Source organism: Stegostoma tigrinum, chromosome 3, assembly GCF_030684315.1.
Source record: "Stegostoma tigrinum isolate sSteTig4 chromosome 3, sSteTig4.hap1, whole genome shotgun sequence".
Taxonomy (NCBI): domain Eukaryota; kingdom Metazoa; phylum Chordata; class Chondrichthyes; order Orectolobiformes; family Stegostomatidae; genus Stegostoma; species Stegostoma tigrinum.
The window spans coordinates 46889577-46914852 of record NC_081356.1 but is presented as its reverse complement, the minus strand read 5'-3'; the positions used below and the strand labels follow the sequence as shown (position 1 = coordinate 46914852).

Here is a 25276-nt window from a genome sequence, read left to right as displayed (position 1 = left end):
CCATCCACAAAGCTTTTATCCTCTTAATTTGTCATTAGTAAATTTGGATGTGTAACAGTATTCTTTCTTCTAATTTGTTGGTGTAAAAGGTGAAAGGTTGAGCCTTCAATCCAAATCCTTAGCAGATACCTCATCACACCCCATAAAGCAGAGACTATCCATTCATTCTCAGTTTGCAATTCCAAATCCATTACTGATCCATGTCAAATGCTTCTTCTGTAATTCTTTCATTCCAGTCTGCTGAATTGAGGTTGTGTTTCCTCATGATGAGGAAGGGAAACCAATCCGTCGTTACGTATTGCAATTTGGCTTAAATTTAGACCATACTGTAGGAACTGATTACTTTTATCTCCCCTGTTAGCATGGGGTGGGAATCTAAAGAAGGAGATGAAAACAAAAGAGGAGGAAGGATTAAAAACAGCACCAACGCTAGGCTAATTTTCATGTTGAAGTACGTCTTCTCAAAAACTTCAAATTTAATCTTTTGAAGGAATTCTTAAAGTGAGTGTTTTCCACATGATAAAAGTTTGTGATGTTTTGGAATTGCAAGCTTGGCTGGCTAGTTGGTTTAAGCTTTAAAATCATAGGTTTTTTTTAAAAATCACTGTTAGTTTCTCCCCTCCTTGCTTCAGATGTTGACTCAAAATGAGTTGCGTTTACCTGGGTGTCACTGTTGCCCTTCTTTGAAACTGGTCCATATGGTTATTCTGCTTCAGTAAACCTATGTATGCAGTCTGTTTTCTTAAAAAAAAAAGGGCCAGTTATGAAAGTTTCTTCCCTTCATGTGGACCAACTGTTAAGGTGCTATACAGTGGTCAACTACGTGAACCTTGGCCAATTTTTCATTTTCCATTACCTTGACATTAAGGTAAATCAGAATATCCAGACTGCTGCTTTCATTGATATTCATTAACATGACACAGATTGCGATTGGAACTCTCTTGGCCCATAGGCCCATGGAAACATTTTTTCTTAATTATCCGTGATCCTCAGAATGCTAATTAGCTGCGCCCAATATAACATTCATACAATGCCATCAAAAGTTCTGTTCTCTGTGGCAGAGATTAAAGTGAGCGTTTCTGCGGTACTAAGAAAAGGTTTATTACTCGCCCACTTTGTACCTTTCACTGACTTTACTTGCCATGCTGTTTGTTAAAATTCCACTTTTGATTGAGTCAAAATATACTCTGATATGTTGGGAAGACTGATACCAATGCCTTCTAAATAATAACCGGAAGAACTGCGGATGATGTAAGTCAGGAGTAAAAACAAAGTTGCCGGCAAAGCTCAGCAGGTCTGGCAGCATCTGTGAAGGAAAAAGCAGAGTTAACATTTTGGGTCTGGTGATCCTTTCTCGGATTCACTGCCTTCTGTACTGTGGTCCCCATCTATTGTGTGACTTAAATATTTTGCCAAGAAAACATCTGAAGAAGTACCCTGAAGATCCATATGTTTTCTTTTGTCATCCTAATTTATAGTGTGAGCTGTTACATAAAGTGTTATTTTTAATGGACTGTGTGGATATTCTTTCATCTGAAAGCTTTTATGCATTTTATTAGACCTCTACAGCTTCAATTGATGATAAGGGCTTGTGTCAAGTCCATTATTCTATGACCAAAAGCCCATTTCCTGAAAATAAATTCAAGGTTAGTGAATCCCGTTGATCTGATCATAATTCCTAGTTTCAGATCAATGACTTAATGATTGGGACCTATACTGGATTACTTCAAAAAAATTTTTCTTAAAACTCGGATTTAAATGTTCAGAAATCACCAGTCGCATCTGAAGGTTGTCTCAGTCTTATTTCAACCATCTGTCTGTTTTGTTACCATTGGTTTCTGCATCTCAAGCTAGGACTTTTCTGCATTCTTTCCCAACTAACTCATATGCAATCAATTCATTTAAGGCTTGTCTCATCACACTGGGTTTACAGATCAACAGTAACTGTAATAATTTACACGTGATTATGATTCTTAATGGTGATGTGGAAAATTGAATTAAAATGGCCAAGACAGTTCTGTTTTAGATGGAAATTAATTAATAAAAGCTAAATCTGAGTATTTTATGACAAAGTTTTGAAAAGTTATATGGAGTTGATGTCCAATATTTGAAATTGATAGCCAGCAGTGATAAATATTCTGTTTATTGTAACTTTTTACCTCTGGTTTAGCAACTTCGTGGTGTGAATAGCTGAGATATATGTTGTGTGGAGGTCAACTTTAGGATCTAATCTATTCCTTGTTGGTGAAGTTGTGCCAGCAGAGGCATTACAGTTAGCAGGTTAGATGGGTCAGTATGATTTAAATAAAGTCATGTGGTGTTATGGGGAGGGGATTTTGGATGGGATACTGTTTGGAAGGTTGATGAAGACTCAGTGGGCCAAATGACCTGTTACTGCACTGCAGTGTTTCTGTGATTCTAAGGTCTTGCAAAACATGGCCACTACCTTGCACCTAACCTACACATCCTTGGACATTATGGACAACCTAGCATGGCCAATCCACCTAACTTGCACATCTGCAGGGGCGACATGGTGGCTCAGTGGTTAGCACAGCAGCCTCACAGCACCAGGGACCTGGGCTCAATTCTAACCTTGGGCGACTGTCTGTGTGGAGTTTGCACATTCGCCCTGTGTCTGTGTGGATTTCCTCCGGGTGCTCCCGTTTCCTCTCACAGTCCAAAGATGTGCAGGCCAGGTGGATCGGCCATGCTAAGTTGCCCATAGTGTTCAGGGGTGTGTAGGTTATATGGGGATGGGTCTGGGTGCGATGCTCCAAGGGGCTGTGTGGACTTGTTGGGCCAAACTGTTTCCACACTGTAGGGAATCTAATCTAATCATTTGTTCTCTGGGCTTGCTACCACTTCCTATCTCTTTAGTGGGAACATGTTGGATTTCTACATGCCCTATTTCCTTTTTTCACCACCATCACCACCACCCATCTCCCCACTCTTCTATAGATTTCCTCCCTAGTCCTGCCTTACTTAGACCCATTCTCCCTAAATCCATTTTGTTCTGGCAATGCATCGATTTCTTTGTCAAAACAAGGCACAGGGTGACATGATAGCTTAATGTTTAGCATTGCTGTCTCGCATAGTCACGGATCTGGAATCAGTTCTAGCCTGAGGTGACTCTGTGGAGTTTCAATATTCTGCCTCTGTTCGCATTGGTTTTACTGGTTGTTTTGGTTTCTCCCACAGTCTAAAAATGTACAGATTAGGTAGATTGGCCACGCTCAGTTGCCCCATAATGTTCAGGGATGTGTAAATTAGGTGGATTAACCTGTGGTAATGTACAGGGATAGTGCGATTCAATGCTAATTTTAAATTGTACTATGTTGCAATCACTATGATTAAGTTATTTCCCCATCACCACCTGAACTACCTGTTCAGCATCATTCCAAGAATTAGATCTATGACAGCTTTTCGCCTTGTTGAATGCTGCACATTTTGGCCAATTGGTTCTCCTGTAAACGTTTCAAGAAATCCAACCCATCCAAGTCATTAACATGATATTGAACCCAATGTCTGGCTCTTCTACTCCCTCAATGTTCTCTAACCAAGAATAATTTTGATGTAAAATTTTGCCCTTGATCTGATTGTGATCTCTGTGGCTAGTCTATATCTAGTTTCCAAAAAAAATTGAGTAATTCAGCAATAACCCTTTCAGCCGTGCTGCTGCAAATCTCTGGAAATCTAATGTTCACGTCCATTATGGTCAGCGAATACTGACTCCCACTTTGTTTTAGATATAGGTCTGTGCAATCAATTAAGACTCTTGTAAAAGGTGGTAATTCATATGTTACTTGTAATGCTTCCTTTCTGTAACCCACTGGTAATACAACTTGATGAACTTATGCACATTGCTCATCACATGAATTTGTGATAGTCTCCATTTCCATATCAAGACATCATTTTTAAGATATTAACATTCTGGGATATAGTCATTTTTCCACATATGCTTTCTGATATAACTGCTTCTATATTTTCACCTTTTCTGTGTTTTCACCCACTTTGTCCTCCACCTGTATGTTTGATCAAATGGTTGAGCAAAAAAAATGTCTGGCACATGAACTTCGACTTTTTTATCTTTATTCTTAGGAGGAGAAATCATCAGCTTTGGGCGGCACGGTGGCTCAGTGGTTAGGACTGCAGCCTCACAGCACCAGGGACCTGGGTTCAATTCCAGCCTTGGGCAACTGTCTGTGTGGCGTTTGCACATTTTCCCTGTGTCTGCGTGGGTTTCCTCCAGGTGCTCCGGTTTCCTCCTACAGTCCAAAGATGTGCAGGCTATGTCAATTGGCAATGCTAAATTACCCATAGTGTTCAGGGGTGTGTGGGCTGCTTCAAGGGGCGGTGTGGACTTGTTGGGCCGAAGGGCCTGTTTCCACACTGTAGGGTATCTAATCTAATCTAATCTAATCTGTGGCTTTGTCCTGTAACACCTCAGTTGCCTCATTTTTCCACTGGCTTCTCAACCAGAGTAGGCATCACCCCCACCTATGATCCAGTTATGTCATGACCAAGGATAAATTGTATTCCTGAAACTGAAAATTTCTTTGCTTTTCCTACCACCACTGTTTACCGGACTCTCCAGATTCACTTTATATAATGGAACACTGCTCTTCTCACCATGAATTCCACCTATTGGCACTTTTTCTGGCAATATTCCTTCTGAATTACATATCTCCTCTCACTATACAAGATTGAAATATTCCTGTATCTCAAATTTTAATCTATTTACCTATTCTTCCTGCCATATGTAAGCAAATCTCACTCTCGCAAGTAAGTTCTATAAAAGGATCTGGCATTTTCTTCTCAACCAACTCCTGACCACGTTGTACTCTCCAGCATGACCTTTTAGCTTCCACTGTGCTTTCCTTTACTGCTGCAACAAAACTAACTGGCTTACCCTGTTTTCCCATATCTGTCTTCCCAGTACTTTCTCCAAACCACCAACACTGCAACTTCATGTGGCCTACTTTATTGCAGTCAAAACACCTGAGTTTTCTTACTTTCCTAGCCCCCTCATGGGTTTCCCTTTTACCCAGTGGTAACCTATTTTAAATGTCTTCAATGAGATCTCCTTTTCCCTTACCACCTGACGATTTCTCTTTTTCCCCAATTTCTATCCCTCACAAACTGAAAACCAAACTTTAATTTATTAATCAACCCGTAATCATCTGCCATTTATATTCCTAATCTTGCAGTTTTAACTCTGCTCTTTCACATGAGTTCTTACTACTTCAGGAAGTGGGTTTTTGAACTCCTCCAAAATAATCATCTTTCTAAGAGCATCATATGTTTGATCTATTTTTAATGCCTTTACTCAGCTATCAAATTACTTAAACTGAATTTGAAAGAATCAAATAATGTTTGACCAGGTGGTCTCCTTAGATTTCTAAATTGTCCTTGGGCTTCTGGTACTAGTTGATTTTTTGCTTGAGATAGCATTTCTCACCTCATTACACTCCCCAAACACCACCTCTGATAGTGATGCAAATACCTCATTTATCAACTTTGTTTGAATCAACAATACCTACACTGACACCGGTCATTTCATTTGTTTAGCCACTTTCTGAAATGAAATGAAAAAGGATTTTACATCCTTCTTGGTGAACTTAGGCAATACTTGGCCATATTTAAACAGATCCCACAGATACAGCAGAATATAGATAGACTGGAGAGTTGGTCAGATAAATGGCAGATGGAGTTCATTCCGGGCAAATGCGAGGTGATGCATTTTGGAAGGTCAAATTCAAGGGCGAACTATACAGTAAATGGAAAAGTCCTAGGGAAAATTGATGAACAGAGAGATCTGGGTGTTCAAGTCCATTGTTCCCTGAAGGTGACAACGCAGGTCAATAGGGTGGTCAAGAAGGCATATGGCATGCTTTCCTTCATTGGACAGAGTATTGAGTACAAGAGTTGGCAGGTCACATTGCAGTTGTATAGGATAATAAAATGTGAGGCTGGATGAACACAGCAGGCCAAGCAGCATCTCAGGAGATGCTGCTTGGCCTGCTGTGTTCATCCAGCCTCACATTTTATTATCTTGGAATCTCCAGCATCTGCAGTTCCCATTATCTCTGCAGTTGTATAGGACTTTGGTTCGGCTACATTTGGAGTACTGTGCACAGTTCTGGTCGCCACATTACCAAAAGGATGTGGATGCTTTGGAGAGGTTGCAGAGGAGGTTCACCAGGATGTTGCCTGGTATGGAGGGTGCCAGCTGTGAAGAGAGGTTGAATAGATTAGGATTATTTTCATTAGAAAGACGGAGATTGAGGGCCGACCTGTTTGTGGTCTACAAAATCATGAGGGGTATAGACAGGGTGGATAGCAAAAAGCTTTTTCCCAGAGTGGGGGACTCGATTACATGGGGTCATGAGTTCAACGTGAGAGGAGGAAAGTTTAAGGGAGATATGCGTGGTAAGTTTTTTACACAGAGGGTGGTGGGTGCCTGGAACGCGTTGCCAGCGGAGGTGGTAGACGCAGACACGTTAGCGTCTTTTAAGATATATTTGGACAGGTACATGGATGGGCAGGGAGCAAATGGACACAGACCGTTAGAAAATAGATGACAGGTTAGACAGAGGATCTTGATTGGCGCAGGCTTGGAGGGCTGAAGGGCCTGTTCCTGTGCTTCAATTTTCTTTGTTCTTTGCTCTTTATCCCAACTGAGCCTTTGGCCACAATCTATTTGCTTGCCATCACTATCCTTCTCGCTAAGCCTACCTTCTACATCTGCCGTTTTCAGTCAATTTTGAGTTCTCAGTTCCAACCTCTGAAGTTCAGAAACTCGCTTTCTTTTTCTTGTGCTAGTGCTATCCTTTTTTCTTTTCCCCTCGTTCTAATCTTAATTCAAACTACTTCATTTCGTTTCATGTTCTCGCCACTTCATCTCCATTGAATTTTAGCCATTTCCAAAGATTCCAATGGCATTCTTGGCATTGAAAATCCTGCTCAAGTGCCACAACTGTCTCCCCTTTTCTCACTGACAAAGGCAACCCCAACTTCAGCTTGCTTGCCAATTCAGAAGTTTTGCCTTGCTCACTTCCTCTAAAACCTCCAGAGTGACTTCTCCCACCTTCAGGAAATGCTGAATGACTGAAAGAACCATTATTATACAAGGCATACTTTTTTTTAAAAACTAACTGAATTTAGTACTTTAAAATAAAAGACACTATACTGAGCACTGGCTGACTTTGAGCCCAGTACTCCTAAACCCAACCTGGAATTCGTGATTTTGATCCCGACAAGTCCCTAACTTGTTATGTATCAGATCAGACCCCTCAAAATATATTGAGAAAATAACCTCCACCCTGACCTTTTTCTTCTTCTAAAGGTAAATATGATGTGCTGTGCTCCAGATGCAATTTGATTGGTAAATTACTCAAAGTTAAACAAAATACAAATTATTCAAATAGAACATAGAACATAGAACATAGAACAGTACAGCACAGAACAGGCCCTTCAGCCCACAATGTTGTGCCGACCATTGATCCTCATGGATGCACCCTCAAATTTCTGTGACCATATGCATGTCCAGCAGTCTCTTAAATGACCCCAATGACCTTGCTTCCACAACTGCTGCTGGCAACGCATTCCATGCTCTCACAACTCTCTGCGTAAAGAACCTGCCTCTGACATCCCCTCTATACTTTCCACCAACCAGCTTAAAACTATGACCCCTCGTGCTAGCCATTTCTGCCCTGGGAAATAGTCTCTGGCTATCGACTCTATCTATGCCTCTCATTATCTTGTATACCTCAATTAGGTCCCCTCTCCTCCTCCTTTTCTCCAATGAAAAGAGACCGAGCTCAGTCAACCTCTCTTCATAAGATAAGCCCTCCAGTCCAGGCAGCATCCTGGTAAACCTCCTCTGAACCCTCTCCAAAGCATCCACATCTTTCCTATAATAGGGCGCCCAGAACTGGACGCAGTATTCCAAGTGCGGTCTAACCAAAGTTTTATAGAGCTGCAACAAGATCTCACGACTCTTAAACTCAATCCCCCTGTACTAAAGTTAAAATACAACAAAAGAGAGAGAAACTTGGAACAACTTAACTCTGTGCAGGGTAGGTGGATTGGCGATGCTAAATTGCCCATAGTGCCCAAGGCTGTTTATGTTAGGTGGGTTAGACATGGGAAATGCAGGGGTCGGGAATGTGTCTGGTTGGGATGCTCTTTGGAGGGGCACTGTGGACTTGTTGGAACAAATGGTCTGTTTTTACTCTGCAGGGATTCTATCATTCTGTGATCAGTTGGGCATAGACTTGAGTTTAGAAGAATAAAATTTGATCTTTTTAAGGAAGCTTAAAGTGGTAAATTCTGGAAGGTTATTTCTAAGAACTCGGAGCAGAGTTTAAAAATATAATCTTTATATAAGGTGGAATGAGGAGTACTTTTTGCCCTGACAGTTGTTTGTTCACTATCTCAGGGAATAGTGGGAGCTTGGTCATTGAATATATTCAGAGTTAGGCTAGACAGATTTTCGGTCTGCAAAGACGTCGAAGATGAAGTGGGATAGACAGGAAAGTAGAGTTGAGGCCACAATCAGGTAGTTGAGAAACATTGATAGCAGAGTGTGCTTGGTTGGCCAAGCGATCTACTCCTTTTATATCTAATGATCTTGTGTGTTTGTTAGATTTTATTCACTGGATGTGCTCTTGTATTTTAATGGTATTCAGCTGTGACTGTTGGCTGCTTGAGTTAGTTTTGTCATTGGTTGACAGCTCAGACATGTACCCTTCCCTGGTTTAAGGATGAACAAATTGCTAAGTTCTTCCACTGACTTAAAAAGTTCTGATTTATTCGGCTCCAGAGGTTTTGTTAGTATGGCTGTTAATAGAATGCTGTTCAAAATTCTAAATTCCACTAATAGATTTGACTGGGTACAGGCTGGTGATATTTCTGTTAAAGGGATTGAGGGTTAATTAATGTTGAAGTTTTATAGGATTAATTTTTTGACAACTTTGATTTGCTCATTAAAAAGTCAAAATAAACAGATTTCCCCAATATTATTATAAGGCTCAGGCTCTGTACATAGTGTGTATTAGTCGAATGGACATGGGTGATTTTGGCATTTTAGTGTGTGCCTGCAAGAGTCATGATATGGTGATAATGGAAGATTTGCAAGGTGAGTGAGTCGACATGGGTGCTATGGAGGGAGCATGTGGATATAGCGGTTTAAGATGATCCTGGGGTGTGAGTTACAAGGCCTCATACATTTTGACTTAAATCGGCTGATAACCACAGGGAGCTAGTGGGCGCTCTCTAATCTGTCTGCCACAGCCTTCACCTGCCTCAACACCCAACTGCAGCCAGTCCCCACTACCCCATTGTGAAAATGGTGGACATCAGGAAAATGGCATAACTTAGAATTCTAGCCTCAAAGATAGAGAGTCAGACTTTAATCTTTTCCAGCAAGAAAGAGAAGTTTAAATCATATATAGGGAAAAGAAGCTTGAAACTTAATTAAAAGTTATCTGAGGTAGCATTCTGAAAGAAAGATCTCTGCCAACAAAACAGAGATATGGGAATCTTGCAGGATAAAACTTAAATAGCTCACTTTAAACTAAACAAGTCATCGGTACAAAATTTTCCCTTATTGGCTGTCATTGCTCAAAATATTTCCAGATTTTGTGTGTTTTTACCTAAATCTGTGGGTGCATGATAAACATGTTCGGACTAATCTCAAAGTGCCTTTCATTTGAATTTACAGGAAAATTTGGTCCTTGGTAGTACAACTTAAATATGTTGCATTCCTTATAATTGTATAAAACAATGAACTGTCATAAGTGTCATTGGGTACCCCTCCTACCATGGTGACCACACACACCAACTTATCAAGGCCCCTTCCAGGGTTATGAACTTGAATTGTTCTCTCTTTATTTAGGAGAGAGGATTTCGGTTTAGTGGTAGCTGTATTTGTAGTCCTGAATGCAAGACTGTTTGAGACTGCTGGAATGACTTGTGCAGTCTTAAAAGTTCTCGCTAGCATGAAGCTTTATGGTTGTTGTCTTTGGATCACGTTTTGAGGAAATTTGATAACAATTGAATTACATAATAAGTCTTCAATATTGGAGAATTAGGGCTTCATTAGATCTGTCTTGTGACATAAACAGAATAATGATGTATGACCAGCCCTAATGATATTGAGGCATGGTGGGTAAACCATGGGAAGGGAATTTGGCTTTAGGTTCTTGTTTTTCTGATTCTGTGCAAATTAAGAAGGGTTTTCGTCTCTTTGCCACATCTGTGGTCTAGCAGGGAAGGCCACTGACCACATTCCTTGATGATTCAAAAAGCAGATCTTGAAGGGCTAACACTGGTTTTACTTCCTTTGTAGTTACTTTGTAGAATTTTTGTCAGACCCTTTTGAACCTTTTTTTTTGTACATTGAAACCTGTTTCATTGCTTGTTCTTCTCCTCTACTGCAGAGTAAGTAAGGGAGGAAATAGCAGGGGTGCTTGCAAAAACATTTCAATTGCTGTCTAGCCACAGAAGAAGAGTGGGAGGACTGGAGAACAGCCAGTATAGTACTATTATTCAAGAAGGGGACAAGTGATAAACTAGGAAACTGCAGACCAGTCAGTCTAACCTCATTGGTGGGGAAACCATGGGAAGCAAATCTGAGGGACAGAATTAATCTGCATTTAGACAGGCAGGGATTAATTAAGAATAATAACATGGATTTATTAAGGTGAGGTCATATCTGACCAACTTGATTGAATTCCTCAAAGAGGTGACCAGATGTATAGATGCAAGGATGCAATGCTTTTGATGTACTTTACTTGGACTTCATCCAAGCTTTTGATGAGGTGCTGCATGGGAGGCTGATACAAAGACAGGAGCCCAAGGGATCCAAAGCAATTTGCCAGGCACAAAATTCCCAGTTGGCTGAGTGGCAAAAATCAAAGGGTGATGGTTGAAGGATGTTACGAATTAGAAGTTTGTGCTGAGTGAGGTCTCACAGGGCTCTTGGTGTTTGTGGTTCATTTAAATGATTTAGACTGGAGTACAGGAGGATTGCTCAGTAAGTTTGCAGATGATACAAGCATTGGGGTGGTAAGTAGTGAGGAGGACAGCCTTTTACTGCAACAGTGATATAGATAGGTTGTTCAGATGTGCTGATCAGTGGCAAATAGAATTTTAGCCAGATAAATATGAGGTGACGCACTTAAGCAGGACAAACAAGGTAAAGGAACATGTGATGAATGGCAAGACCCTGGGAAACACTGAGGATCAGAACAATGGTAGGGTGCATGTTCACAGGTACCTTGAGGTAGCGAGGCAAGTAGTTAAACTGGCTAAGAAGGCATTTATATGCTTGCCTTTCTTAATCGAGGAATAGAGTTTAAGAGCAGTGACCAGAGCTCTCAAATGTTGGTTCAGCCACCCCGTAATGGAGATGTATGGAGTTCTGTGGAATCCACATTATTGAATAATACTTAGGCATTTTTCAGATTCTATTTAGCTCTTTGGTTTTAACAGGAGAAGTTCAAACTTACTGCATTTATTTGGCTTTGCTTTCATATTCCTGGCCTTCTCATCAAAAATTAAATAAGCAGTATATTTAAATGAATATTATGCCTGATATTTGCATTTAAGTTTAGTTCCTAATTCTTAGATTCTGAAAATAGTTCTGTGGTTCCATCTTTCCAATGAGAGTGCATGATACAGAATACAACAGCATGTCTGATTCATTCTCCCTACAAGCATGAATTTTTCATTTAGACAATTGTCCAGTCATTCATTTGTATCTAGGGGTCACAACTCCATCTTATAATTGGTGAGTTTCGGGTATTGCAAATCATAGTTTTGGTTGGCAAAGATAATTATTTGGATAGTGAATAAGATCAATAAAGTGTCAACTGTTGATCCTCAATGGCAATGAATCAGTTAGACATGTATTACTTTGTCCCTTTGGTCGACATTTCATTTTCAAACATTGTTTAGGGTTAACATTTTCCTCATGCAAAATAACATAGAAAATGTTGAAAATATTCTTAAGATCTGGCAATGCCTATGAAGTGTTGTTAATATTTCAGACCTTTTAATCCGAATGGTAAAAGGTTCATGAAGTAACCAGTTTACAGTTGGCACAGTCGTGGGATCAAAAGTAAAAGATCTGTGACAAAGTGAAATAGAATATAAATTGCATGATGATACAGAGCAAAAGACGCATTAGTTTTGGGACATGCGAAGAAACAAAAAGTGTATCTTCAGGTAGATGTGAATTGGAAATTCCAGAATTAATACCAATAGTTACATTCCCAATGAAAACAGAAACGGCTGCAGGAACTCAACAGGTGTGGCAACATCTAAGGAGAGAAAGCAGAGTTAACCTTCAGTCCAGCGACCCTTCTGATCTTCCTAGCCCATTTAGTTTCTTGTATATTTCTAGAATCCCCTTCTCAAGGTTTAATAGCGTTTTCTTCTAAAAGAAAAGGTTGATCCATTTTCTGTATTTATTTTGATATTTTCTAACTTTTTCTCAGATTCAGTTTTCTGACTGTCCTATCTCATGCTTGTACTTGGATATTTTTCAAGGACCTCAGTGACTAAAACTAGACAGCACTCAACTTACAGGCTAATGAGATGCCTATAACAGCTTTGACATGAAAAGATCTCACACTTTGGATGCTTTTTTACGTTGTTCCCCAGTAACTAGATCAGGATTGAATTAGCTCCCAAACCTCTTCCCTAGTTGGTCTAGCCATCAATATATCCAATTGTCTCCTAATTGGTGTCTGCATCTTCGCCCTTAAAGTGGACTCACTGTATATCTACCATAGCTCTGGTCAGTGGGGAATACTGTACAAGTCTTTTGTCTCATTAGATTCCATTACCACTCCTCCAGTATAAGGTTCATGTTTGAGAAGTGTGATACTTTTAAGTTCAAAGCCATTGTAACTACTACTTTGGGAATATTCATTAACTTAAATATACAAGTACTCCAAACAATTTAATTACTGGTAAATGCTTTTTCTTTCCCTCAGTCTTTCCACATCACCACTAATGATCATGTACTTGTCTGTCGAACTATATTGAGTCATCATGGAGGCGCTGACACAGGTAGTGTAAGTGAGCAGTGATCCTGCATAGGGATAGTTTGTGTTAGAATTGCAATAGCAATTGAACATTTATTGCAATGCATTCTATTTTTGAAGCAGCTTCACTTTGTTCCTCATAGGACTGCTGTGCTGTCTGTTGATGCAATTTTATCACATTGGTAGTTTGTTTTTACAAAGCAAACCTTCTTTTACTTCTGTTCTTGCTGAATCTAACAACTAGCAACTTTGTATTTCAGCACAGTAATCATTTCAGTACAGTAATCATATTTGAAAACGTGGGCTAGGGGAAGAAAAAGTTGTCTGAAAAGTATTTGTATATAATCTGTCACCCATCCCCTCTATGCTTTATCTATTTATCCTTAAAAGTTACCATTAATCTATTCAAGTCAAAACCCTTTACATATTGAACTGAAAGTTTCTTGTCACACGAGAGATCTGAGTGGATGCTGATTGCAACTCCACAAAATGTAAGCGATCAAAGGGAAAACTGGTGTCTGCTTTATCTCCTTAGGCTTGGCTTCAAATGGCTGTTGACAAAGGCTGATAAGTAGAATTGCTTTCATGGTTGGTTTCTTCAATATAGCAAGAGCCAAACAAAGGCAGAAAATACTTTTGTTGAAGCTCTACTATTACGAAATAAAATTTATAATTGCAATATTACAAAACCGGGCAATCTAGTTTCAAAATTTGTCAATGTGACTGTGCTGTGCTAATACAGTAGCCAAAAATCTGGGACCTAAATGTTGCATATGTGCCAATCTATATTTCAGTGTATCGTGGTTTAATGGTCTGAGGCATAATTATGTTCTAGTGGCATCCTTACTGTATGTTTGCTCCCAAGTAATCTCTGCTATGCTAAAGAGGCCCGTAAGGTTAATTAACAGTGGAGGCCTTGGAGGTTTGCTAAGGTCAGTGTCTTTTTTTTTGGCTGATCAAAACCAATGTCTGGGCAGCTATCACTGAAAGTGAAATGAGGGATTTGCATGCGAGCACCACTATCTACTTTTATTCAATCAATGGCAGGATGTGGGCAAGATCTGACGACCTGCAAATGGAGATATCCTACCAGTCAAACTACAAATGATGCAGCAGAGTAATGCTATTTCCACCTTTATTCTGTAGCGTTTTTTGGATCTTCTCATTGGCACATCCGTGGATATCAATCTTCATTTGCTGATCATTTAGCCTTGGTGATAGCTACTCTTCACTGCCTGCCCCAAGAATGTTTTCCAATCATTTTCACCACAATAGTTTTACAGTTGTCAATTCATTTCTTGTCTAGCTGAGTGATGAATTGTATAGTTTTGTTAGCAGAAGGCAAGTTACCAAGTGTATGTTGTGAGTTAATCATATATTTGTAACATACATTAGACTTTCCAGTCCCTAGTCCATCAATAAAAATCAGGCATCCATTTCTTTTGTCTGCTGAACTTTCTACCTGTTGTTTTTATATTGCTTGGACTAATGTACCTTGTTTGGGCATTGTGCAGTACGTTCTTGTATGTAGTTAATTAAACACGACGTAATTTTCAACATAAATGTATGCATTCAGCTGTAGAAATACAATATTATGTTTTTTTTACCATATTGCTCTGTCTTATTGTGCTTGTATGTGTTTAATATATAGACTGACAGCCAGCCAGATATAGCGACTGAAATTATGTCAGCGCTGTCAGATCCACAGCTATTGCCATCTGAACCTGTTGAACAAGAGACGAGCTCAATTGTGTCATCACAAGAGAACATGGGCAATAAATCAGAAGATGGATTGGAGGAAGTTGATGAATTTGGTTACAGCTGGAGTATGTAATTTCTGAAAAAAAATTGAAATGTTGCAATATGGCGTGTCAGACATTGAAATGGAAATTTAGTGAATCTTCTTTTAAATGCAACAGTGCTACTACTAAATCTGTATAAAATCCTAAAAGACAATATCTTCAATACAGATATTCTTATGCAAACACTCCAACCACCTTATTAGAAGGATTCCATAGTTAATGCTTGTTTGCATCTCTTGGCCTCTTGAAAATAAATTCATTTTAAGTTTGTTGTGGATGCCTAACATTCTAGATTTTAAAATCTGCCAAAGAACTATTTTCTGAGAAGCTTCACTTCATTGGTGAATATCTGTCAATATTCTTAATAATAATGAGATTGCCATGTTTTAATGAATACCAGCATATGCAGCTAGAATTGGATTTTGAAAATAACTAGCTCTTCATAACTATTCAGAATGAAGAAAATTATGCCTCTTCACTGCACGGAATCAAAGAATCCCAGTGTGGAAACAGGCCCTTCGGCCCAATAAGTCCACACCGACTCTTAAAGCTTCCGTCCTGGACCTATCCCCCTATAAACCCACCTAATTTGCACATCCCTGAACACTACGGGCAAATTAGCATGGCCAATCCACCTAGCCTGCTCATCTTTGTCTGCGTGGGTTTCCTCCAGATGCTTCGGTTTCCTCCCACAGTCCAATGTGCAAACACCAAACAGACAGTCGCTTGAGGGTGAAATCGAGCCCAGGTCCCTGGCACTGTGAGGCAGCAGTGCTGTCCACTGTGCCATCATGCTGCCCCAAGGACATGACCTTGTTTTGTTAGTGGCAGTTACTCACAAGGTCAGCCTTCAGTTTTGTTTCTGTGAGGCTAAACCGAGAATTGGGACAGAGATTTTCTTTCTCAATAGAGTTGCATGTCTTTAAAGAAGTTGGAAGATATACTTTGCAGCGTAAGTGCATTCCTCTGCCCATGCATATGTAGGTTAGTAACTTGTCTTTGTTTAGCTCTGTTATGATCATTTCTTGAATAGAATTGTACAGTTTGAAACATGAGTTGTTTCACATTCTTACAATGTTGTATAAAGAAAGCTGTGTTGCTTAATCCAAATTAATTGCTCACTTCTGCATCGCCAACATTACACCAAGCAAAATTAGTCTGTTTTTATAACAAATTCTGACTCCACATTTAAGACACATTGTTTTTTATGCATTGATAAATCAACTATCCAAAGCAAAATATATCCTTAAATATCATTGTCTTGTTTATGACTGCAGAGATCTTTACAAATCAATGTCCCTGTTTATCGCTGGGTTTTTTTTGGGAGCGGAGGTGTTGAGATTAAAGCAACGTTTTGTTCCAAACCAGGGTGACATTTAAGATTAAATGATCAGCTGAAGTTGAAGAGTAAGATACGTGGGCATCAAAAATAGTTAGTGTGGAAAACAGGTCTGTGGAGAAATCAGGCAAGCAAGGGAGAATGAGAGATATTGAAATCACTTGACAAATATACAATTTCACAAACAAGAAAAATGTTAGAAGTGAGTTGAGATTTCTGAATGTGAACACAGCAAATTAGTCAGGATAAGTTTATATTAGCAAGGATACATAATAATAATTCACATTAGTGTTTGCTTAAGTTAAAGGACAGTCATAGGAAGAATTGCACTGATTTGGAAACAGGAAATCTTTGAGAAAGCAGGAGACATGGCTGAGATACAAAGTGACAGGTTTGAACCTGATTTCATGAAAGGGGAAGACACTGCCAACATCACAAGGAAGATGAGCTCGAAAGAAATGCAAGGGGATGAAAAACAGAAAAACACGTTATCAGTGCTCAAAATAGAAAATATACTTCATTCAAATCCGATCCATCCCAGGTCACTGAGCAAACTAATGATCTAAATTCTCATGCTCGTGGCCAGAACCTCGCAACCCCGGACCTTGAGATAGGAGCGCTACCAGAGGATATCAGAATTGCATTTCTTTTCAAAAAAAAGGAGAAAGGAGTGGATTTACCAATTGACTGCTTCCAGTCTTAAACCTGAATCATTCGGCACTCTTTGTTGATGTTCATACATAACACTGTTTTTGCATGTCCCCGTGACCCAAACTCGCATGCTCAAAGAATTTTAATGTTTGTAATTGTGATGTCCCAGTATGTTATGAACATTCAGACGATTCTTAAAATTTAAGAAGAGTAAACATTAATATGACTGCAACTCATGTGATCTTTGATGTTATCAGCTGCAGCCTGAAATGGAAGCACGTCGTTAAATATACACATTCTCAGCCCATCAGAAGTACAGTTTTTTGAGCGAATGTGTCTTTTTGTTTCGCCATGGACAAAATACATAGCGAAACTCTCTGCATCTTAAACGAATGTGAAGAAGCCCTCATCAACCATTCTTCGGTTAGCATAGCCTGTCATCCAAATACCCGACCATCCAAATCCTTTGCTGCCTCAAGACTTGCCAGTTGTGAAAAGCCATAATGCAGAAACACAGGACTGGTTCGGAAAAGAGACTTCTAACAGATCACATGGATGAGACAGCTATCTTTGTTACCTGCTTTTAAAGGAATAAGAATCACCTGAATGGCAGCCAGATAGCTGCACAGCCAAAGTAGTAATCAACTAAACCTTAAGTTTGAGACAGACTCTTTGTAGCTTGTTCCAACCTCAAGTTCACTTCAGAACTACTTTCTTTGGAAGTTAACTATAAAGAAGCTTCACAATATAAGAAGAAACATTGGCCTACGCTCATTCAAAACCTCAAGTAAGAGAGGCAGACTGTTGTTGGAGGCATTGTGGAACAATTGAACATTACACTTTGTTTTCTTCTTTTATCTGTATCTAATCTTTGCATGAGTGATATTGTATGGATGGTGTATGCGTGAGATATTGTGTTTTAAATCACCAGAGCAAGTATTGAATAATAAATAGCCTTTAATTAAAATTCACGAAAAATATTGCTATTGGAATTATTTAAATTACAACAATCACTCTTAGGGTAAGAAAACACCCACACCTCATATACAAAACACATGGTATCTGGGCAACAAAAAAAGAGCACAAATTGAGCCTATGACAAATTGAGTGTGGCTGTTCAGGATGACTCTATTGCAAATGACCAAAGTTTGACTCTAATTGGAATGAGAATGGAAAGTTATCATTAAGCCAAAATTGTTGAAGTAAGAGAAATGGGATTACAGCAAAAGCTGAGAATAAACTGCTGAAAATGGATGCCTCTTTCTGATATGAAAGTGTTTCTGATATGAAAGCATTTCTGAAAGAGGAGAGCTTAACTCAGGAAAAAAAATAGTGAACAGCTAAGCAGATAGAAGTTAAACAGCTATCCAGGTTACTGAACATGCAAGCTATTCCTTAAAGCAAATCATATTTGTGCAAGTAGGAACAAAGGTACAAGTGCTGCTAACACAGAATTAACTACATGTGATCTGACTTAGTCTTGGATGTCTCAAAACCAATCGTTCAGCATGACCAGTATGTTCATTTCCAAGTATTACTGGGCTTCCCCTCCACAGTTGACCAGCATAGGTTTGAAACTTAACTTCACCTGAACCTGAATGTTCAAGACCATTGATGGTATAATGTAAGGGGAGAACCTGGACTCCTTACAGGGATCTGAAAGTAATATTTGACAACTTTGTCCCATGAAAGCAGCCACAAAAGAGAGAGGAGCTCTGTGGATTTCCTAGCTAAACAGAACCTCCATCAACCAATAGCTGCATTGGGAACTACATTTCTAGTGACCATTCTTGAACCCTTGTGTGCAGTTTTGACAGACATTCGGCAGATAACATTTAACTTTCACTTTATTTAAAAGCAAATGATCAATGTGAAAGAACAACTTCAGCAGTACCTTAATTACTCTGTGAAAATGCCTAAGTATCTAAGAGGGGTGAATGTATACATTTTTGTTTGGTGTTGAAAGGAAACCAAATCTGGGATATTACACGAGAAAGTGATGTACTTCCAGACAATACTTTAAAATGTTCGCATGAAAATGACCATAAAATGCCTGCTTAAATTGATGTTGCCTTTGATGTCATCAGTTGTAGACAAACCTGAGACTTGGGCAAGCATCTAACTAAATATGAACATTCGCAGATATCTGGGAAATTCATGGATCACTTTCCTTTAAGAATTGGAAACCTGCAAAAGAGTTAAAATACTGATGGCAGCTCATCTTTCTGTTTATTTGGGAATGAGCAATGTAACCGTTCACACTGATAAGAAAAACACTAAGTATCAGCTTTGCAGATGCAGAGTCCATCTCAAAGCTGCCAAACAACTACACAACCAGAGGGGAAAAAAAGTGCAAAAGCTGACGTTTCGGGCCTAGACCCTTCATCAGAGAGGAGGATGGGGTGAGGGTTCTGGAATAAATAAGGAGAGAGGGGGAGGCGGACCGAAGATGGAGAGAAAAGAAGATAGGTGGAGAGGAGAGTATAGGTGGGGAGGTAGGGAGGGGATAGGTCAGTCCAGGGAAGACGGACAGGTCAAGGAGGTGGGATGAGGTTAGTAGGTAGGAGATGGAGGTGCGGCTTGGGGTGGGAGGAAGGGATGGGTGAGAGGAAGAACAGGTTAGGGAGGCAGAGACAGGTTGAACTGGTTTTGGGATGCAGTGGGTGGAGGGGAAGAGCTGGGCTGGTTGTGTGGTGCAGTGGGGGGAGGGGACGAACTGGGCTGGTTTTGGGATGCGGTGGGGGAAGGGGAGATCTTGAACCTGGTGAAGTCCACATTGATACCATTGGGCTGCAGGGTTCCCAAGCGGAATATGAGTTGCTGTTCCTGCAACCTTCGGGTGGCATCATTGTGGCACTGCAGGAGACCCATGATGGACATGTCATCTAAAGAATGGGAGGGGGAGTGGAAATGGTTTGCGACTGGGAGGTGCAGTTGTTTATTGCGAACCGAGCGGAGGTGTTCTGCAAAGCGGTCCCCAAGCCTCCGCTTGGTTTCCCCAATGTAGAGGAAGCCACACCGGGTACAATGGATGCAGTATACCACATTGGCAGATGTGCAGGTGAACCTCTGCTTAATGTGGAATGTCATCTCGGGGCCTGGGATAGGGGTGAGGGAGGAGGTGTGGGGGCAAGTGTAGCATTTCCTGCGGTTGCAGGGGAAGGTGCCGGGTGTGGTTGGGTTGGAGGGGAGTGTGGAGCGAACAAGGGAGTCATGGAGGGAGTGGTCTCTCCGGAAAGCAGACAGGGGTGGGGATTGAAAAATGTCTTTGGTGGTGGGGTCGGATTGTAGATAACAGATGTGTCGGAGGATGATGCGTTGTATCCGGAGGTTGGTAGGGTGGTGTGTGAGAACGAGGGGGATCCTCTTTGGGCGGTTGTGGCGGGGGTGGGGTGCTCCCACACCTCCTCTCTCACCCCTATCCCAGGCCCCAAGATGACTTTACACATTAAGCAGGGTTCACCTGCACATCTGCCAATGTGCTATACTGCATCCACTGTACCCGGTGTGGCTCCCTCTACATTGGGGAAACCAAGCGGAGGCTTGGGGACCGCTTTGCAGAACACCTCCGCTCGGTTCGCAATAAACAACTGCACCTCCCAGTCGCAAACCATTTCCACTCCCCCTCCCATTCTTTAGATGATATGTCCATCATGGGCCTCCTGCAGTGCCACAATGATGCCACCCGAAGGTTGCAGGAACAGCAACTCATATTCCGCTTGGGAACCCTGCAGCCGTATGGTATCAATGTGGACTTCACCAGCTTCAAGATCTCCCCTTCCCCCACCGCATCCTAAAACCAGCCCAGTTCGTCCCCTCCCCCAACTGCACCACACAACCAGCCCAGCTCTTCCCCTCCACCCACTGCATCCCAAAACCAGTCCAACCTGTCTCTGCCTCCCTAACCTGTTCTTCCTCTCACCCATCCCTTCCTCCCACCCCAAGCCGCACCTCCATCTCCCACCTTCTAACCTCATCCCACCTCCTTGACCTGTCCGTCTTCCCTGGACTGACCTATCCCCTCCCTACCTCCCCACCTATACTCTCCTCTCCACCTATTTCCTTTTCTCTCCATCTTCGGTCCGCCTCCCCCTCTCTCCCTATTTATTCCAGAACCCTCACCCCATCCCCCTCTCTGATGAAGGGTCTAGGCCCGAAACGTCAACTTTTGTGCTCCAGAGATGCTGCTGGGCCTGCTGTGTTCATCCAGCCTCACATTTCATTATCTTGGATTTTCCAGCATCTGCAGTTCCCATTATCACGGGAAAAAAAGTGCAGCAGTATTTACATAATTTTATATATGTTTGGAGTTATATTTTAAAAAGTAGACTTTTTTTAATGACTCTCAAGATGGATTCCTGACAACAATTAGTTTTTTCTGTTGTTTTTATTCCATCTTCTGAGAAGACAAAGTTAAACCTTAATTTGATTATAACTCTGTGCTTCAACCAAGGAATAAGGGAAATCCTCCATGCTTTCATTGTAAATATGTAGATTTGCCATGATGAAAACTAAATTTTTAGCCACTTAAAGCCACAGGTGAGTAAAATAACCAACTGCAGACTTTATTACCTCTTTATTTAGGGTTCATCTGGTGCAGGGAGAGTGTACTTAATTGTGAGCATGAGGCCAGGTTCAAATTCCAACTGCTCCAGGAATATGCAATAACCCCCTTGAACAGGGCTGGTTAGAAAATATCTAAATTACCCATTACCTTATTTGGGCTATGATTTGGAATTTGTTACAGATCAAATGGGGAAGCTGGTTATCTTTGTTCTCTAAAGAAGACCTTGTAGAGATTCAAACGGACTTTGAGGTACATCTTCAGAGAGACTGAGTTCCATCAAAGTGAAAGAAGTGTATTTTTTAAAAAAGTCCTTTAACCAATGCTGTCAGTTAGGCAGCTAGTAATTTCCTACAATACCTTGAAAGGGAATAAGAATGCCATCCATTTTCTGAACTACCTCTTAAGTCAGCCTGAAAAATCTGTGCATTTCTAAGGTCACCCCTGCAACCAGAGTAGAAAGTCAACTCGAAAAATTCTTCTGAAGAAGGATCTAGGCCCGAAACATCAGCCTTCCATCTCCTTTGATGCTGCTTGGCCTGCTGTGTTCATCCAGCTCTACACATTGTTATCTCAGATTCTCCGGCATCTGCAGTTCTGACTATCTTGAAAACATCAGTTTTTCAACAAAATAGAGAATGAGTTCCCTTTTTTTAGGATTACTATATTATGTTGTTCTACCTAATTTTGTTGGGTGTGTAATAGGATGGGTGAGTCATTTTATTAATTTCTGAAAGAGGTGTGTGAGGAAATGCCTTTACTTAGAAATACAGAAACGTACTGCTGGATTCTTATAATTATTCCAAGGATGAGAAGGTACATGCACCCACAAACAAAAACATTTGATCATGGATAAATAAGCATCTAAAGATTGTCAATGATGATAGCTCTTCTTTGAAGTGGGTGAAAGACTCTGTTCCATCTCTTCCATCTTCAATCACCTGAGAACCAAGCTCCTGGAAAATTGACTATAACAATGCTTGTAACTAACTAAGGAAACCTCTTCTACAAGATTTTTACTTCACCTTAAGCACCAACTGACCTAAGGAACTACAGCCCTACCCCACAAGAGAGAATGAGACAATTGTGAATTGTAATCATATTTTTTTCAACTGTGTCTGAACCTTGTATTAATCAAACAAGCGAAACACACATAGAAACCTTGCACCAAGTGTGGGATGATAAGTAACCTTTACTGTAGAACTCTCTTAAAAACCTTTCTGCTGGAATTATTTTTATTAGGACAACCACCAGTTAAGGAGAAAGCACCAGACCTTGCGTTGAAAATATGTTGATCACAGAAACCCACATTCTGCCTGTCAACAAGTTGCCAGAGGGAGTTTGTTGTGGCAGTCACAATTACAACATTTAAAAGACATTGGACAAGTGCATGGATGCGAGACTAGTTCAGTTTAGGAAACCTGGTCGAACTGGACAACTTAGGCCAACGGGTCTGTTTCTGTTCTGTATGATTCAATGACTATACTTGTATTTTATAGACAAACTTTGTCTCTGCCACTGATTTAGTTCTGCTTCTGTTCTACTTCCACTGTCACTAATTGGACAGTGAATGCCACTGTATTTATGCAAATCTTTGAAGAAGAGGAGTCAAGTTGAGAAGGCTGTTGAAAAGACATATGGAATTTCTGGCTTTATAAATAAAGGAATGGGGTGAAAAAACAAGGATTTTATTGCCAAGCCTATATAAACCACTGATTAGACCCCAGCTGGAGTACTGTGACTAATTCTTAGCACCACATTTTATTAAGAATATTGAGGCCCTAGAGGATGTGGATTATTTAAAGTATCGGGTGAAACACGTGAGTTTAAATCGTGAAGGTGTTTCAGAGTGTAAGGAGCTACAGTGTCCAGTTGCAGAATTTTCCTACAACCAGAAAATGCTGATCAAAGCACCAGAGGTGATAGGAAACAATAGTCATTTAGCACATTGCTACAATATGGATGAATAGTCTGAATTGTTGTGGATGCAGATTCCATAACAGATCCCAAAAAGAAATTGGGAAAACTATTTGAAGAGGGCACATTTGAAAGATTCTGGGCAAGAGCAGAGGAGTGAAACCAATTTCAAAAATACTTCAGAGAGCCAGAACATGTACTTTGGTTAAATTGCTATCTCCTGTACTGTACTGTTCCAAGGTTGTCTGCTAGTTAATGGAGCATAAGTAAATTCTGACTTGGTTACAAGTGAGACGTAATTGTGGTAGCATGTCGAACCTGGCTTTAAAATGGGGTGAAATGCTCCTTGCACCTTGAAGCTGAAAGTTCTTCTCAGGTGGTGGCACAAAACAGATTTTATTGGACCGACGACCTGTTCTGTCCAATGGGTAAGATTTAATTTCATTGTCTGCAATAAAACTGAATATCAGGCACAGTATTACAGACCACCAGTCTGGTGTGTCTACTTTGGGGCCTCCATTAGAAATAAATTTCTTATCCCAAATGTTTCCAGTGCGAAGTATAGATATATGCATACACGTAGTTTATGTTTTTTGGGTATTAGCTAAAACCTTCGTTGTAATTTGCACTTCAGACTGGTCGCGGCAAAAGAAAATATTGAAAAACTGGCCACTGCATTTAATGTGAACCATCGTATGCTGCTTTTTGAGGCAAACTAAGATTAATCTGTCTTTATTGTAATTAGAGACATGAGTACATTGCATGAAACAACCTTGAAATTTAAGATAATTACAATTAATTGTGAATATATACTGATGCAGCTTTTTGTTTCTCTAAGAGTAATGATATTTACTAGGGTAAAAAAAACTGCAGGAAACAAAACTAAAATGCTTATGGTAATTTTTAAATATTTATTTTTGTAGACTAGAAAAATTGGAATAAATGGTTGTTTTTCTGAAATATCTGTACTGAAGCTGGTACAGTATGTTGTACAAACAATTTAACTGAGGTGAGTTTTGGTAAATGTTTTATATTTTTTCTGATCTGCACAATCGATGAAGAAAAGATCAAACAACGGTATGGAAGCTTGATGGGAGAGCTGCATATGATTGAACTGGAAAAGGGGAAGAGTGGGCTAGGTCTGAGTCTGGCTGGCAACAAGGACCGATCCAGAATGAGTGTTTTTGTAGTTGGCATCGATGCAAATGGAGCAGCTGGTAAAGATGGCAGGATACAGATTGCAGATGAGTTGCTAGAGGCAAGTATCATTCACTGTGAATGTTTTACGTGACTGATGCTGTAAATAAGTGCACATACAATTTATATTGATCAAATGAATTGTGTTCAAAAGTCTTGCTCATTTATCTCCAAAGAAGCCAAACTAGACATTTTACGTGACCTTTTGTTATATCTTGTATCTTGATAATAAATAAAGTAATTCAGTAATATCATAATCTGTATGCAGGTACAACCTTGAACAAAAAGATTCTTGTAACATTTAAAAGTTTTTCACTAGTAATGCCTGTTTCTTCTTCAATGAAGTTGGCAAGCTATTTTCACTAACTAATCTCTGTGTACATATATACTGTATTTAGTGCAGGAGTAAAGATTCAACTCCTCAAACTCCCTCTGTCATTTAATAAGATTATGACTGTTTAAATTGTGACCTCTATTTTCTTGTCAACCTCTGATGCGCTTTAATTCCCTTGTTAGTCAAGAATTTACCTAATTTGGCCTTAAAAATGCTCAAATCAATGTGCCTCACTGCTTCCAGGGAAGCGAATTCCACAGATGAATGGCCCTTTGAGAGTTGAAGAAAAGAAATGTTTCATCCCCCTTTTAAATGGAAAACCCCTTCATTTTAAACTTTCTCTACTTCTAGTTTCCCATAAAGGGAAACATCCTTGTGGCATCTAATGGTCAATTCTTTTCAAGATCTTATAACTTA

The 25276-nt window shown here is 40.1% G+C and overlaps 1 protein-coding gene across 4 annotated transcripts in view; it reads left to right on the top strand.

Annotated features, from left to right (window-relative positions):
- Positions 1 to 25276, top strand: part of LOC125451281 (multiple PDZ domain protein) — a 227215-nt gene that overhangs the window by 118946 nt on the left and 82993 nt on the right. For all 4 annotated transcript variants that reach the window (XM_059644577.1, XM_048528244.2, XM_059644578.1 and 1 more), the window contains 2 exons: positions 14707 to 14881; positions 24390 to 24586. In XM_059644577.1, coding sequence (XP_059500560.1) covers positions 14707 to 14881; positions 24390 to 24586 — 372 coding nt within the window. The remainder of the gene's footprint in view (positions 1 to 14706; positions 14882 to 24389; positions 24587 to 25276) is intronic.